This window comes from Triturus cristatus, chromosome 2_1 (genome assembly GCF_964204655.1).
Source record: "Triturus cristatus chromosome 2_1, aTriCri1.1, whole genome shotgun sequence".
Taxonomy (NCBI): Eukaryota; Metazoa; Chordata; class Amphibia; order Caudata; family Salamandridae; genus Triturus; species Triturus cristatus.
In genome coordinates this window covers 930,182,737-930,200,302 of record NC_140581.1, presented here as the reverse complement: position 1 = coordinate 930,200,302, position 17,566 = coordinate 930,182,737, and the positions used below count along the sequence as shown (strand labels likewise).

The window sequence follows — 17,566 nt, the reverse complement described above, 5'->3', positions numbered from 1 at the left end:
ACGACGTGGTCAGCCCACATCCACCCCGGCAGCATCCGCCTCAAAGCCTTCCTAGTCCGAGCTTTCAGGCCCATACCACGCCAGTGGGCGGCAGGGTTCGCCATCACCTGCTCCACTGGCGGTCCATAACGTCGGACAGGTGGGTGCTGCAAATCGTCCGAAGGGGCTACTCCCTCCCCTTCGAGACGACCCCTCCAGCCATGCCACCACAGCACCACCGTATCTCGGGGGATCATTTGGATCTTCTCCGCGAGGAAGTTTCGGCTCTCTTGGCCAAGGGGGCCGTCGAGCGCGTTCCGGGTCCAGAAGTAGGTCGTGGTTGTTATTCCCACTACTTTCTGGTTCCCAAGAAGGGCAAGGGGGGCCTGCGCCCTATCTTGGACCTCCGGAACGTCAATGCCTTCCTCCGAAAGGAAAGGTTCAAGATGCTTACGTTGGCTCAGGTTTTAGCTGCCCTAGACCCTGGAGACTGGATGGTAGCGTTGGACTTGCAGGACGCATATTTCCATATCCCCGTCCTGCCGGCCCACCGGCGTTACCTGCGGTTCACGGTGGGCCAAGAGCACTTTCAGTTTACCGTGCTCCCCTTCGGCCTCACCAGTGCCCCTCGGGTGTTCACGAAAGTGATGGCGGTGGTCGCAGCTCATCTGCGCAGATCAGGGGTCCCTGTCTTCCCCTATCTCGACGACTGGTTGTTGAAGGCGGGCTCGCCCCAGGCAGTCGTCTCCCACCTCCAGACTACGGCGGATCTCCTGCATTTGCTGGGGTTTTCCATCAACGTGCCGAAGTCACACTTGAGTCCCTCTCAGAAGCTCCTCTTCATCGGAGCGGTTCTCGATTCGGCGCAGTTCCGGGTCCATCCTCCGGAACAGCGGGTCCGGGATATACAGGCCCTGATTCCCATCTTTCGGCCTCTATCCCGGGTTTCGGTCAGGCTAGTGTTGCGGCTTCTGGGGCTGATGGCCTCCTGCATCCTACTAGTGCATCACGCCAGGCGGCGCATGCGGGCTCTGCAGTGGGACCTGAAGTTTCAGTGGGCCCAGCATCACGGCAACCTGTCCGACCATGTCTTGATCTCGGAGGGTACTGCACAGCAGTTGCAGTGGTGGCTCACGGACCGCGAGTGGGTCAAGGGCAAGAGCCTCTCCCTTCCCCAACCGGAGCATGTCGTAGTGACGGATGCGTCCCTCCTGGGATGGGGTGGCCATATGGGAGAGGCGGAGATCAGAGGCCTCTGGTCTCCGGCGGAGTCTCGTCTCCACATCAACCTGTTGGAGTTGAGAGCGATCCGGCTTGCACTGAAAGCCTTCCTTCCCTCTGTCAGGGGAAGTGTCGTGCAGGTGTTCACGGACAACACCACCGCCATGTGGTACTGCAACAAACAGGGCGGGGTGGGGTCGTGGACCCTTTGTCAGGAGGCTCTGCGCCTCTGGACATGGCTGGAACACCAGGGCGTCACCCTGGTGGTTCAACATCTGGCGGGCTCTCTGAACGCCAGAGCAGACGAACTCAGCCGCCGGTGCATGATGGATCACGAATGGCGTCTGCACTCCGAAGTGGTGCAAGGCCTCTTTCAGCAGTGGGGAGAGCCTTGGTTAGATCTATTCGCCACCGAAGAGAACGCGCAATGTCAGCAGTTCTGCGCGTTGGAATTTCCAAGGCGGCACTCGCTCGGCGACGCTTTTCGTCACGAGTGGAGTTGCGGTCTGTTGTACGCCTTTCCGCCTATACCACTTCTGCCCAGAGTGCTGAAGAAGATCCGGCGCGACCGGGCCCAAGTCATCTTGGTGGCTCCGGATTGGGCACGAAGATACTGGTATCCCGAGCTACTCAGTCTGTTGACCGATCCCCCGATACGTCTGCCCCTTCGGGAGGATCTTCTGTCGCAGCAGCAGGGGACGGTCCTCCACCCGAACCTGTCCAGCCTCCACCTCCATGCGTGGAGATTGAGCGGCGGCAGTTGATGCCATTTGACTTGCCTCCTGAAGTCTGTGATATCATTCTGGCAGCCAGGCGTCCCTCCACAAAGTCGGTATACGCCTGCCGGTGGAACAAATTTGTGGCATGGTGCACAGCAAAGGCTGTGGATCCCCTTTCCGCCCCTCTTTCTGAGGTTCTCCTCTTTCTTCTTTCTCTGGCCCGGCAGGGCTCTGCCCTGGGCACCCTGAAAGGTTATCTTGCTGCCATCTCCGCCTTCTTGCGGCTTCCTGATCAGCCTTCTCTTTTCAAGTCCCCTGTGGTTACACGCTTTCTCAAAGGCATTACACACACGTTCCCTCCTGTCCCTTTTGTAATGCCTCAGTGGGACTTGAATCTGGTTTTGACATTCCTGATGTGCGCTCCCTTCGAGCCTCTTCACAATTGCCCTCTTCGTCTTCTAACTCTAAAGACTGCTTTTCTGGTAGCCATCACCTCGGCTAGACGGGTGAGTGAGCTCCAGGCTTTATCTTCAAAGCCTCCTTTTCTATCTGTTCATCCAGACAAGGTTGTCCTTCGGCCTCGTCCCTCCTTTCTTCCTAAAGTGGTGACCCCATTTCACCTTGGGCAGTCTGTCACCTTGCCCACCTTCTTTCCGCCTCCGCATCCTTCCAAAGAGGAAGAGAGGCTCCACCGTCTGGACCCAAAACGTGCGCTCTCCTTCTATCTGGACCGCACAAAACAGTTCCGGGTGGACGACCAGCTTTTTGTTGGGTACGTGGGCGCTAAGAAGGGGAAAGCTGTGCACAAACGAACCATCTCTCGGTGGGTCGTTTTGTGTATAAAAATCTGCTATTCCTTGGCTAAAAAGGACCCTCCTGTTGGGCTGCGCGCCCATTCTACTCGGGCCACAGCGGCTACTACTGCTTTGGGACGGGGTGTCCCTTTGCAGGACATCTGTCAGGCGGCAACGTGGGCTTCGCTACACACGTTTGCCAGGCATTATTGCCTTGACAGCCAAGTCCGGAGGGATGGCTTCTTTGGCCGTTCTGTCCTCCAGGACTTTCTGGTGTGATCTTGGTTCGCAGACCCACCACCGGGGATGGTATTGCTTGGGTATCTATTCTAAGGTGAGGAATCTAACTAACGTGTTTCTTTCAGATGAACAAGTTACTAACCTTCGGTAACGATGTATCTGTAAGAAACATTAGTTAGTTAGATTCCTCACCGACCCACCCATCCTCCCCGTTCTGCGAACTGACATCTAGGGTTAAGGTTGTCCTTTCAGGCCCCTAGATTTTATTTTTGGCACCAGTGTCGGTCTTTGCATGGCTCTGCGTTCCTGGCGCGGAAGGCTATGTACAAGAACTGACGTCAGCGCGCGAGGGCGGCGTCTAAGTACTCCGACGACGTCATCCCGGCGCACGACGCCGACGACGGACGCGGAGCCGCAGACGACGCCTAGCGACGCGCAAGGGGTATTGCTGACGAAAAATCTTCCGGATCCAGTCTGACGCCTGGGGATATTCTAAGGTGAGGAATCTAACTAACTAATGTTTCTTACAGATACATCGTTACCGAAGGTTAGTAACTTGTTCAACTGCTCTGAGCCATGTCCGCTCTTTATAAAATTAAACAAATAAATAAATATAGCAAATAAATACAGTAGGAATAAAAGTTGTGAACAGGTGGGTTTTTACATCTTTTCAGAATTGTACAATGAAGGAGCCGACTTGTACTACAAAAAATATTACTCCACAGTTTTGTAAGTCTTTTGAATATTCAGCCTAGTGAGGGTTGTGCTTCCACTGATGCATGTGCCATGAAATAGGTTGAGTTTAGAAAGAAAATACTCCGTTTTTCTCAAGTGACTTATAGATTACACAGTCTGCTAGCAGAGAATGAATAACATGTTGAGATAAAATAAAAACAAAACTTTAGGTTAAGTTTTTCGACTTCTATTTGTAGGCCTCACATTCTGAGCAGTATTTCATTTATATGACACAAAAAAAGGGTTGAGTAGTCTCATGTTTCCTTGTTCCTTCGTAGACCATAACACCATAAAACAGCATTGTGTGTTGGCAACAATTAAGTTTGTTTCATTTTTAGTTGTTTGATGCAAACCTTTTTTGTAATGCGGCTTTGGAAAAAAACAAAAACATATGTACACATTAAAAGCTTGACAGTACCTGTATAAATTAGGAACTACATTAAATGGATCTTTTTGTGTCTTTTTAGATGACCAGCAAAAGTCGAAAAAAGCTGCCCCAGCTGAAAATCGGGCAAAACAGCATTGAAGATATTATGTCCAGAGCCTATGAAAGTTTTGATATACAGCTTAGCAGTATGCAGCTTCTCTATAGCAAACATAGTGAGTATATATTTACCCATACTTGTTTCATTTGTGAGCAGTGATTTGGTGCAAGGACGTGAATGAGAAAGAATGGTAATTGATCTGAAATGAGCCACTCAAATCATACTGTTTCATGCAAACTGTATTAGCTTCTTATTTACCAGTTTTATTTATCAAAGCTATAGCTAGGCAGCCTTACCCTTTTACATTAGTTTGAGTCATTTTCCTTTATTAATTATTTTTATTATGTGCAGAGGCAAAGGTTTAATGTTGGCATCTTTTAGTCATTTGGGTGAATATAGTTGGTCTGCTGCCATTTTATTTGGTGTTTTACCAAAATCATTCAGTACAATTGGGCTTTGTGCAATCAATTAAAGCATCCACTCAATATGTTCTGCTATGTTTTTCAGACAATGCTATGATAATCACATTCATTTTTATTTGTTTTGTCTTTTTCATTTGAGACTAGGCAGTACAAAGAGAATCATTACATATTCAAATATGTTGTTGCTATTTAACAAAAGGCTGTTTTTCTTATTAATACCATTTGATGTACTAGCTGTTGGTGAATGGAAAGCTACATTTTGGAGATCTCTTTACACTATACTCTCGATTGGGATCGATTGAGACTAGGCAGAACAAAGAGAATCTGAAAGAGACACGTTAGTGATAGATTCTTTACCTTAGAATATCCCCAGGCATCAGACTGGATCCGGAAAGTTTTTCGTCAGCAGTACCCCTGCGCGTCGGTAGGCGTCGTCGTACGGCTCCGTGTACGTCGCTGGCGTCGTAGTCGCCGAGATGACATCATCGGAGCTACTTAGTACGCGCCCACACGCGCTGACGTCAGTTCTGTCTTTTTCCTCGCCAGCAAGCGCAGATCCGAGAGAGAGTGGTACTCCTAGTTAATACTTTATCTTGGTTTCTGAGAACTTGTTTCTCTTGTTTTGTCGAGTACTCAACTCCTGGTGCAGTAGGGATGCCCAGGTTTAAGTCCTGTAGGACCTGCCGTCGGAACATGTCAGTGGCGGACCCGCACGACGTGTGTCTCTTCTGCTTGGGGCATGCCCAACCCTGAGGCGTGCCCCGATTGTCGGGCTATGGTGCCGATAGCTTTACAGGAGCGTTCCCGAAACTTATTATAGGCCTGGCAATCGGTTCCGCACCGATCGAAGTCCCCCTCCCTTGGGAGGTCGTGGGACCAGTCGCGGAGCCGTCCCCATCGTACGTTGGAATCTGGGACAGGTAAGTCACAGCGCCATAAAAACCAAAGAAGCGATGTCGCTCTTCGTCTACCCCTCACCAGTCGCGGGACATGGTGGAGGGGGCGGGTGGTCACTCCTTGCGGCTCTGGTGGAGCCTCTATTGTCCCCTGCGGCCTACCTGCCATTCCCGGACCCGCACACAACTTCGGAACAAGTACAGGTATTCCTGTCGGCCATGTGCCGTTTGTTTCCCATGTCAGATCCCTCCGTAGCGCCTTCGGGCCCCGTGGACCCGTGGGGTGGTTCTGCCCCCGTACCGCCGCCTTTGGCCACAGCTACGCTGGCACGATACCCTGGGGCGCCATCGGGTCCGTCCTCGGCACTGCCGCCAGCTGCGGCCTGGACGCCGCCACCGGCACCGGGTCCAACGCCTGACACAGCGCCGTTCCCTACGGGGACAGACTACATCAAACCTGGATTGGTCTATTATCCACCGATTCCAATTCCAGGTGGTGAGTTTATTCCCTTTCCCCGGGCCCTTTCGCCGTTACCGACCTCTTACATGGCCAGTGGACATAGGGGTGTACTGGAAGGGGTCCGAGGACCCACTCGCAGCTCGGTGTGAGGATGAGCCGGATTGGGACGGTGAGATGGAAGGTCCAGGTGATCTGGATTTCTCTCCACACCCTGGTACACTGACTTTTTTCTGTTGTGTTACGTGGAGTGGCGGAGGGTCTTAACCGATCTCCTCACTGTGGTACTGCAGCCAGCAAACTCCTCAGCGGAGCCGCTGCTGCCCTTTCATGACGTGCTTACAGGCATTCTGTTAAGCACCTGGACCAAGCCTAACACAGGGGTTCATGTGGATAAAAGTGTGGCACGAAGTCATCGCCCGGCCCTGGGCGACCCCAGCCTATTGGGTCGCTATGCCCACTCTGTATGGAACACAGTAGCACAGATGTTGCCTCAGTGTCCAGTGGAGTCTCGGACGGTAATCTCCCAGACCATTACCGAAGGGAGGGACGCTGCAAAAATGTTACTATCCGCTGTGGTCTTCACACAGCCGACTCTCTCAGCAGGGATATTTCCACTATGGTGGCCCTACGCCGTTACGCTTCGCTCACAACTACTGGCTTCTCAGGGATGTCCAGGCCACTTGTTGGACATGCCCTTTGGTGACGAGGTGGATAGCACTTTGGAGCGCTTATGAACACCCGGACCTCGGCCCAGTCCTTAGGTCTTGCCACCACGCGCACTCCTGTGGGGTCTGCATTTCGCTCCTTTCGAGGTTAGGGTCGAGGCGCACAAACGCGATCCTTTCAGAGCCGTGGGCCTGCTCAGCCGCAGACTCAGTGCAGACGGTGTTGGGGTGCCCGCCAAGGTGGGTCACAAGGCCAGTGGGCGGGTCAGTCCATCGCCGCTAATGCAACCGCTGCCTCAAAACCTTCCTAGTAAGGTGTTTCAGGCCTACCGGACGCCAGTGGGTGGCAGGATTCACCATCACCTCCCCCACTGGCGCACCATCACTTCGGACAGGTGGATTCTGCAGATTGTCCAATGGGGCTACTCCCTCCCTTTCGAGACTACCCCTCCAGTCATGCTGCCTCTGTACTACCGCATGTCGGGGATCACTTGGCGCTTCTCCAGCATGACGTTGCGGCCCTCTGGGCCAAAGGGGCCATCGAGCGCGGACCGATGTCAGAAGTAGGTCGTGGTTATTCCCACTACTTCTTGTTTCCAAAGAAGGACAAGGGCATACGTCCTATCTTAGACCTCCGGAACGTCAATCGCTTCCTCCGGAAGGAGAAGTTCAAGGTGCTCACGCTTGCTCAGGTCTTGCCTGCCCTAAACCCGCAGGACTGGATGGTAGCGTTGGACTTTTAGGAGGTTTATTTTCATATCCCTATCCTGCCGGCCCACCGGCGTTACCTGCGGTTCACGGTAGGCCACGAGCACTTTCAGTTCACTGTGCTCCCTTTTGGCCTTACCAGCGCCCCTCGGGTGTTCACGAAAGTGTTGGCTATGGTCGCAGCTCATCTGCGCAGACAGGGATTTCGGTCTTCCCCTATCTAGACGACTGGCTGTTGAAGGCGGGCTCACCCCAGGCAGTCGTCTCCCACCTCCAGACTACGGCCGTCCTCCTGCATTTGCTGTGGTTCACCATCACCGTGCCGAAATCGCACCGATTCCCTCTCAGAAGCTCCTCTTCATCGGAGCGGCTCCGGACTTGGCGCAGTTTCAGGTTTATCCTCCCGAACAGCGGCCCTGGTCCTGGGTTTTGGTCAGGGAGACCCTGAGACTACTGGGCCTCATGCCTTCCTGCATCCTGCTGATCAATCATGCCAGGTGGCATATGCGGGCTCTGCAGTGGGACCTGAAGTTCCAATGGACGCAGCATCAGGGAAACCTGTCTGACTACGTCCGGATCTCAGAGGGCACTGCACAAGACTTGCAGGGGTGGCTCATGGACCAGTGTTGGGTCAGCGGCAGATCCCTTTCCCTTCCCTAACCGGAGCACACAGTGGTGTCGGATGCGTCCCTCCTGGGATGGGGCGGCCACATGGGAGAGGCGGAGATCAGAAGCCTCTGGTCTCCGGCAAAGTCCAAGCTCCATATCATTCTTTTGGAGCTCAGGGAGATCCTACTTGCACTGAAATCATTCCTTCCCTCTGTCAAGGGGAGGGTAGTGCTGGCGTTCAAACACAACACCTCCACCATGTGGTATTTCAACAAACAAGGCAGGGTGGGGTTTTGGACCCTATGTCAGGTGGCTCTGGACCTGGCTGGAACGTCAAGGCATTTCCCTGGCGGTTCCACACCTGGCAGGGTCTTTGAACGCCAGGGCGGACAAACTCAGCCGCCGGTGCCCAATAGATCACAAATGGCGTCTTCACTCGGAAGTGGCACAAGGGCTCTTTCAGCAGTGGGGAGAACCTTGGTTAGATCTATTCGCCACCGAAGAGAACGCGCAAGGGCTACCTTTCTGCTCTTTCAGCCTTTCTCAGGCTGCCTGATCAGGCCTCTCTTTTCAAGTTCCCTGTTGTAAATCGGTTTCTCAAAGGCAATACTCACCTTTTCCCTCCTATTCCTTTTGTAATGCCTCAGTGGGACTTGAACATGGTTCTCAGCTCTTTGTTGGCTACGTGGGAGCCAAGGCCAAGCTGTGCACAAGCGGACTATCTCCCGATGGGTTGTCTTGTGCAGTACAGCCTGTTACTCTCTAGCTAAAAAGGAACCTCGGGTTGGACTGCGCGCCCATTCTACCAGGGCGACAGCAGCTACCACAGCATTGGGACGGGGTGGCCCCCTGCAAGATATCTGTCAGGCACCTACGTGTGCCTCGCTGCACACTTTCACTAAGCACTATTGCCTTGACAGTCAAGTCCGGAGAGATGGCCTCTTTGGCCAGTCGGTTCTCCGTGACTTCCTGGTGTGATTTAATTTTGCAGACCCTCCTCCGGGGTCGTAATTGCTTGGGTATGTATCCTAAGGTAAGGAATCTATCACTAATGTGTCTCTTTCAGATGCCCAAATTACTTACTTGGGTAACGATATATCAGTAAGAGACATTAGTTAGTGATAGATTCCTTACCGCCCGCCCATCCTCCCCGTTTTGCGAACTGTTATCTAGGGTTCAATTCATCCTTTTCAGGGCCCTAGTTCTATTGCACCATTAGTCGTCTCTGGCATGGTTCTGCGTTCCTGGCGCGGAAAAGTTGTGTACATAACTGACGTCAGTGCGCGTGGGCGCGTCTAAGTAGCTCCGATGACGTCATCTCGGCGACTACGACGCCAGCGACGTACACGGAGCCGTACGACGACGCCTACTGACGCGCAGGGGTACTGCTGACAAAAAAACTTTCCGGATCCAGTCTGACGCCTGGGGATATTCTAAGGTAAGGAATCTATCACTAACTAATGTCTCTTACAGATGTATCGTTACACAAGTAAGTAACTTGTGCATCATTATCTATTCAAATATGTGGTTGCTATTTAACAATAGGCTGTTTTTCTTATTAATACCATTTGATGTACTAGCTGTTGTTGGTGAATGGAAAGCTCTATTTTTGAGATCCCCTTACATTATACTCTCAGGCTCCTTAGGGATCATAGGCTAAGATCCCTCTAACTGTGATGTCAAATGTAGAGTCCGGGGGCTGGATCTCTGGCAAATTATTAGGTTATGCACATAAGATAAAGTTACTTACAATGAATCTAAATGAACCTGATTTACATAATCAGTAGTTATAAAAATCTAGCATAAATCTCGCTCTTTTGAATCTGGGTTTAATCCCCATCCCTGTTTTACACCTAGTTAATTTTTTTTATATATTTAGATTTAACCACTAAGCCCCTTTTAATACCACATACTTTGCTTTATTAATTTAATGCCTACTGTATCCAATAAAAACCTTTGAAACTATCTTTGAATCTATGAGCTGTCACTGCTGTGGTTGGAAGGACAATTACAAAAATGGTGTGAAATGTCATCACATTACTCTGTTTATTGAAAAACTGGTTGCTCATCAGCAGTTCTGAAGATGATCCCTCATTAATTACGAGGTCAGCTCGCTTACAATTATAATCCTGGTGTCTCAAATTGACCTTTTTTTTTAAAGTATATTTTAGAACACAAATGGGGAAAAAAGACTGTTCTTCCAATCTTGCAGCGTTCTTCCTATCCTTCCTATGTTGAATCCAGATGTGGATGATTGAAACAGACATATTGTCACCACTGCAGGCAGGGTTCCGGCCACACACTGGCACCATAGACCAGGTTTGTGACCATATATTGGAGGGTGGTTATTTTGGGAGGGGGTACACTATTCGCAGCCTTTATCGATCTAAAATCGGCTTTTGATCTGGTGCCCCGCATTAAAATGTAGAGAGCTTTTATGGATATGGGATGCCTCTTGAAATATTGGCTATTTTAATTTCTTTACATAATTCCAATTTTGCCCAGGTCCGCTGGGGTATAAATGGAGACGTTACGAACAAGTTTTCCATCTCCAAGGTGGTTCGCCAGGGGTGTGTCCTCGCACCAACCTTGTTCTCCCTATTTATTAATAGGGTTGTGCGGTACTTTCCTAACCACCCCACAGACGCCCCCACCCTAGCAAGCATGAAGATACCCCTGCTAATCTTCGCGGATGATACTCTGATAATATCCAAAACCCAGAAAGGGCTGCAGACGGCCCTCACTAGGTTCGAAGAGTTCTGCCGCGATCACAACCTTGTGGTAAATGTGGATAAGACTAAGTTTATGGTTCTCCATATTCGTAAGGTCATCAAAGGGAGTGTTTTTATGAATAATGTCCAACTTGAGCAGACAGACGTTTTTACATACCCGGTAATTACCTTGGGAAGGAAATTAAACTGGAAACCCCAGATCGATGTGTTGGCTCTCAAACATGCTCAACTGACAGGAGTCCTTATGAAGGAACAGAGACTTTCCGATACAAAGCCAGTGGCTCCTGTCATAAAGATCTATAATATTAAAATTAATACCTCGGTATTCTACTGGGCGGACCTGTTGGGCTTTGAAGATTTAGCACCCCTGATTGCAGCTCAAAGCAAATTTGTGAGAGCCCTATTATGTCTCCCGCAATCAACTCCACTGATGCCTCTATATCTAGATTCGGGCTGTAAAAAAAAAAAATCGATGATATGACCCAATACAGACCCGTGACATACTGGAGAAGGTTTTGGGTCACCCCTGAACTGTCTCTGTACGCCCAGGCACTTATTGAAACCAGGTGGGCTGACAGCTCATGTAAGATCTCCTGGTTAAGGAGGATAAAAGAACCCCTGAGTGATATGGGGATGTGCAGTTTATGGGAGAATACCGCAGGTAACCTTTTTCCTTCAAAGAAAGAGTTCAAGGTAGCATACTGGAACATGACTATGATGAAGCGATTTGTATCCGTAACGAGGCCTACCCTGACGAGGGATTTTTTGGAGTACTTGTATGAACGTTACTGGGATTTTATTACAGCACCCAACAATAGGAAACTGTACCATCAGTTTAGAGTGGGTTGCCTCCCAATCAAATCCTTTACATGCAAATGGCACCCTCTGAACGATGACAAATGTATTGTATGCCCAACTCATAAGGAAACAATAGCTCATGTTCTGTTTGTCTGCCCCGCTTATAAGCCCCAGAGAAACAGATGGCTTAAACCAGTCTGTTTAAATCTCGGCACAAGGTCGGGCGCAGAGGCACTAAGGATTTTAAAGTCAGACGCATGTGAGCCCATAGCGATTGCTGTCACTAAATTTCTGGGATGGATGTGGACCATTCGAGCAAAAACGACAAGGACACTATAGCTGTGGCAATTTTTATTAACAATTTTAGTACTTATGAAGCTTGTAGCTGTTTTATTTTTTTGTCCATACACACGAATTTCACTTCCCTCTACAGAGCCGGTGTTGTCGTGTGTCAAATTGCGAAATGTTTCCTATGTGGTATATTAGTGGATTAATGTAAATCAATGTTATCCTGTTTTATCTTTTTATGTCGTGTCTTATTCTTGCGATTTTGTTTGCTACAGGTTTTACAAGTTCTTCTGTATGATTGTATCAAATGGTTTATATTATGAATTCTTAGATTTTTTAACTGATGTACGATGTCTTTAATGATTTGATAATCGAAATAAAGACCAATTGACTGACTGACTGACTGATTGCGAGGTCAGCTCGCTTACAATTTTAGCGGTTATAATCCTGGTGTCTCAAATTGACCTTTTTTTAGCTTATTTTAGAACACAAATGGGAAAAAAGACAGTTCTTCCAATCTTGCAGCGTTCTTCTTATCCTCTTAAATAGTTGGCACAGATCAAAAATAACTATAGTTACCAGCATATTGCACCCACCACCTTTAGACAAAAACAGAAAATGCTTGCATTTTCAAGTACAGGTTATCGCCAGATGTGCAGCAGTCATGGCTAAAGACATCACATTCTTCTGGATGTGCTTTTAAATTCCAAACATAATTCAAGTTTCAGGCCTGTGTGTAAAATTTGGGACTTCTAGCAGAGTCTTTCAAAATCCTGTTCCAAAAATGCATAGCTTTGTGTCTGTATCCCCTGAACCACATCCTATACAGGCAATTAGTCATCTCCCAATTAAGCCTCTTCCTGCATTCATGTGGAGTTATAAATCTAGATTGTTAGTGATGAATGTGTTTTTACATGCTGGAAGATAAATGTCCACCTTATTAAAGGGAATTGAAAGGAGGTGTTAGAGGTTTGGCTCTTTGAACACTTTGACCAAAGGGCCACTTAAATGTCTGTGATGATGGCATTGGAAGCCTTGTAAAATTTAGCAAATGGTGGCATTAAGGAAGCTTAATGATTAGACCTTTATTAAAATGTCATTTTTACTAAAATGCTATATGAAAACCCAAATAAAGATCTCAACTTGTGAGGTGTTATATTAAATACAATTTTCAGTAGCAAGGCTTTCTCCCCAAACGTACGTGTCCTGTCAGAAGTTGTACATGAGGAGTTACTGCACAGGGCTGAGTAGCCCCTGTTGCAGACTGAGATATTTTAGTGCAAGTTATATCTACCTAAATCTGAAAGAATGCAGACAAGACCTTGAATTTAACATTCTTCAAAATATTGTGTCCCCATGGTTATCCAGTGTAAAGCAAAGAAATATAGAAAGAAAACTTGAACAAATTGCCTTCCATCTATATCACTATCTAAAATAACTCTAATCATAAAATCTATTTTCAGGAAGAGCTCAACCTCCTCATGTTATGGGAAGTTTTAGAAAGAGTCAATTTCAGAATTTTAATATACTGTAAAATAATGGCATTGGGGTGCAGCCTCAGCATTCAGTAAATAGAGGAATTTGTGTGAAATGATCATCACAACTAGGTTTGCCAGCCTGCCTTGTTAATGAGTGATAATTTGTCCCACTTTACCTATATTTACATACACCCTTATATATACTCTCCTAGTGTAATCTTTTAATTAGCGAGGAATATTGCATTTCTTTTTTAGTCAAAGGCACACCTGGGTAATAGACTTTTTTAGTAAGTCGCACCACTTCATGATAGTTTCATAAGATGAAGTTTAATAAGATAAGCAGGTGCTGCGCAGCAGCCAGCTTCAGCGATGTCCTAGTACTGACAACTGTCACATATTTCAAAACTTAACACTCTAAAAGGAATCTTGAGGCCAGAACATCATGGCCCAAGTATTCTAAACCTGGAAGGAATCACTACATTATCCTCCGCCTCATAAATAAATAAAGAAAAGAAAACGGAATAGAAAGAAGAAAAGAATACAGTAGAAGGAAAAGGGGTTTCAACGATACCTGGCAGGAACAAAACGTTGCTGGGAATTCCTGCGTAAACCCACCGTAGTGGGAAGAGAAGAAACATTATTTTGATTACTCATGGGACTTTGATTCACTCAGTGACTTCTACAACTCTAGAAACATTCCACCACTTCTTAGAATTGACTCTTACAGTATTTTTACACACTTTGTCAACAGTGAAAGTTTCAGAGAATTTTGGGCTGCCCTTCTTGTTATGGACTGGAATCTTAATACGTACAATGTCTCCAACAAAAATAGGTTGAGAAACAGATCTTTTCCTGGAGTCAAAATACAATTTTTGACGTGACTGGGCTTGAAGCGTTACAACAAACAAATGATGGACGGAATGCTGACAATGCAAACATTCTCCCCCAGTCAAGAGATCTGGGTTAAATCCATCGTTCTTTTGCCCACTACACCACCCCAGTTTAGACATGGCCATATGCAAATCAGTCTTGACCCTGTGCCTCATGGGAACAGTCCAGCCCGAACTGCCAAGCCATGTCTTCCCTGGACCGGAATCAAGCATCCTAGGACCGGTTTCTGGCTATCAGCCGTCATCAGCCAGGATAGCTTGACTCCAGTGGCGTAGTGAGCACGGGTCCCACGTCTGGGAATACCCATCCCACTTAGGGCGAAAAGCGTTACAACAAACAAATGATGGACGGAATGCTGACAATGCAGACATTCTCCCCCAGTCAAGAGATCTGGGTTAAATCCATCGTTCTTTTGCCCACTACGCCACCCCAGTTTAGACATGGCCATATGCAAATCAGTCTTGACACTGTGCCTCATGGGAACAGTCCAGCCCGAACTGCCAAGCTATGTCTTCCCTGGACCGGAATCAAGCATCCTAGGACCGGTTTCTGGCTATCAGCTGTCATCAGCCAGGATAGCTTGACTCCAGTGGCGTAGTGAGCATGGGTCCCACGTCTGGGAATACCCATCCCACTTAAAACGAAAAGCGTTACAACAAACAAATGATGGACGGAATGCTGACAATGCAGACATTCTCCCCCAGTCAAAAGATCTGGGTTAAATCCATCGTTCTTTTGCCCACTACGCCACCCCAGTTTAGACATGGCCATATGCAAATCAGTCTTGACCCTGTGCCTCATGGGAACAGTCCAGCCCGAACTGCCAAGCCATGTCTTCCCTGGACCGGAATCAAGCATCCTAGGACCGGTTTCTGGCTATCAGCCGTCATCAGCCAGGATAGCTTGACTCCAGTGGCGTAGTGAGCATGGGTCCCACGTCTGGGAATACCCATCCCACTTAGGGCAAAAAGCGTTACAACAAACAAATGATGGACGGAATGCTGACAATGCAGACATTCTCCCCCAGTCAAGTTCGGGCTGGACTGTTCCCATGAGGCACAGGGTCAGACTGATTTGGATATGGCCATGTCTGAACTGGGGTGGCAGAGTAGGCTAAAGAACGGTGATGGATCAAACCCAGATCAGTTGACTGGGTGTGAGTGTTTGATTGGTTCTGATGCTCCGTCCATCACCACCCCCTTTTGTACCGCTTTGTTTGCCATAAGTTGGCAGGGTATGCTCAGACGTGAGCCCCTTGCTCACTTTGCCACTGGATTCAAGCAAGCCTGGCTGAAGACGGCTGAAATGCCAGAAACCGGTCCTAGGAAGCTTGTTTCCGGTCCAGGGAAGGCATGGCTTGGCAGTTCGGGCTGGACTGTTCCCATGAGGCACAGGGTCAGACTTTTTTGGATATGGCCATGTCTGAACTGGGGTGGCAGAGTGGGCTAAAGAACGGTGATGAATCAAACCCAGATCTGTTGACTGGGTGTGAGTGTTTGATTGGTTCTGATGCTCCGTCCATCACCACCCCCTTTTGTACTGGGCTTGAGTCACATTATGTCTCACAAACTCATCCACATCACACAAAGAATCAATTTTTACCCATTTTGACATCCATCCTGGACAAACTTTAGAGCAGGGTTTCCTTCCTCGTAGTAGTTTGTAAGGGGAAACTTTTGTTGAAGAGTGCGGAGTGGTGCGATAGAACCATAACATTGATCTCACAGCATTCTGTTCATTGCACCTTCCAGCCAAAGCCCACTGAACACAATTGTTAAGTACTCTATTCATACGCTCAACCAAACTATTGGTCTGTGGGTGATAGAGCGCACTTTTGGAATGCGTAATACCACCTTGGCACAAAAAACAATCAAACTCATGGCTAACAAATTGTACCCCATTGTCACTTACAATAGTGGAGGGAAATCCTTCTCGCGAGAAAATATCTTTCAAGAAATGAATAACATTCCTTGAATTGGGTTCATTGATCAAATGTATTTCTGGCCATTTTGAATAATAATCAATTGCCACAATAGCAAATCTAGAATTAGCAGGTCAATCCCAATTTTCCCCCAAGGCCTATTAGGTAACTCAATGGGTTGAAGAGGAGGTGTACGAACTTTCAAACTCTTTTCTGAATTAGAATAGACAACACACTCCCCAACAAACTAGTCAACATCTTTGTCCATTTGTGGCCACCAGAGGTGTTCACGTAATCTTCTCTTAGTAAGTGTCCTCCCTAAATGACCTTCATGTGCACCTAAAATCAACCTAGTTCTTAGCAAGTCAGGAAGAACTAGTCTATCACCACGTACAAGTAGGCCATCCTCAACAGAGAGTTCAGAGGAAACTTTAACAAACGTCTGGATGGAAAAATTAGCATTCTTCTCCCTCGGCCAACCACCTTTCACACAATTAATAACTTCACAAAGTAAAACATCTTTTCTCTCCAGTCTTTCACTAACGGCACACATTTTTCAGTCCCAGAGAAGCAACAAAACACTCCTCGTCATCATCATTAACAACCTCATTGTCAGAGTCAATAGGATGCCTAGAAAAATAATCTGCTCTGACATTCTTATTTCCAGGAATATAAGTGACCTCAAAGTCATATTGTAGCAGTTTAGTAGACAAACGTGCAACCCTCGGGGTATGTTCCTCCAGTTTATCACCAGAGGGAATAGATATTAGTGGACTGTGATCCGTGCGCAATTTGAAATGTTTACCCCTGATGTATGGACTAAATTTTCTTATAGCCCACCAGCACGCCAACAACTCTCTCTCAATAACAGAATAGTTAAATTCGGAACCACGTAATACCCTAGATGCATAACCTAAAGTGTGCTCATTCCCGTTGATGTTTTGGGTAAGGACAGCACCCAAACCACTGGCATCCACTGCGATAGTACATGTAACGTTTGGGTCAAAAGGTTTGAGGATCTTGGGACTAATTAGCTGACGCTTGATCCACTCAAAAACATCATTACAAAGATTATCACAGAGGAAAGGAACACTTTTCTTAAGCATGTTGGAAAGGGGTTGAACTCTGGAAGCTTAGTCTTGTATAAATCGTGAGTAAAACTCACACAGGCCAATAAATGACTTGAGCCCAACCTTGTCCTTTGGAGGAGGACACTCGACTATAGCTTTTACAAGACCTGGTCTTGGTTCAACTCCATGTACGTAAAGAACATGACCTAAATATTCCACCTTTTGTACTCTGAAAACACACTTTTCTTTTTTTAAGGGAACACCACCATCACGCAAAGCCTCCAAAACACAAAACATGGTGTCATCATGTGATTCGCACGTTTCACCGTGAACTAAAACGTCGTCTTGGAAAACAACTACACCTTTGATATTTCTTAGCAAATTTGACATGATTCTCTGGAAAACTGCTGCCGCAGAGGCCAGCCCAAACGGCATGCGGCAGTATTGAAAAGTCC

General features: G+C 47.8%; 1 protein-coding gene across 3 annotated transcripts in view; it reads left to right on the top strand.

The window, feature by feature from the left end:
• VPS13A (vacuolar protein sorting 13 homolog A) overlaps positions 1-17,566 on the top strand; it is a 2,314,464-nt gene that overhangs the window by 452,874 nt on the left and 1,844,024 nt on the right. For all 3 annotated transcript variants that reach the window (XM_085633365.1, XM_085633382.1, XM_085633374.1), the window contains exon 21: positions 4,156-4,288. In XM_085633365.1, coding sequence (XP_085489491.1) covers positions 4,156-4,288 — 133 coding nt within the window. The remainder of the gene's footprint in view (positions 1-4,155; positions 4,289-17,566) is intronic.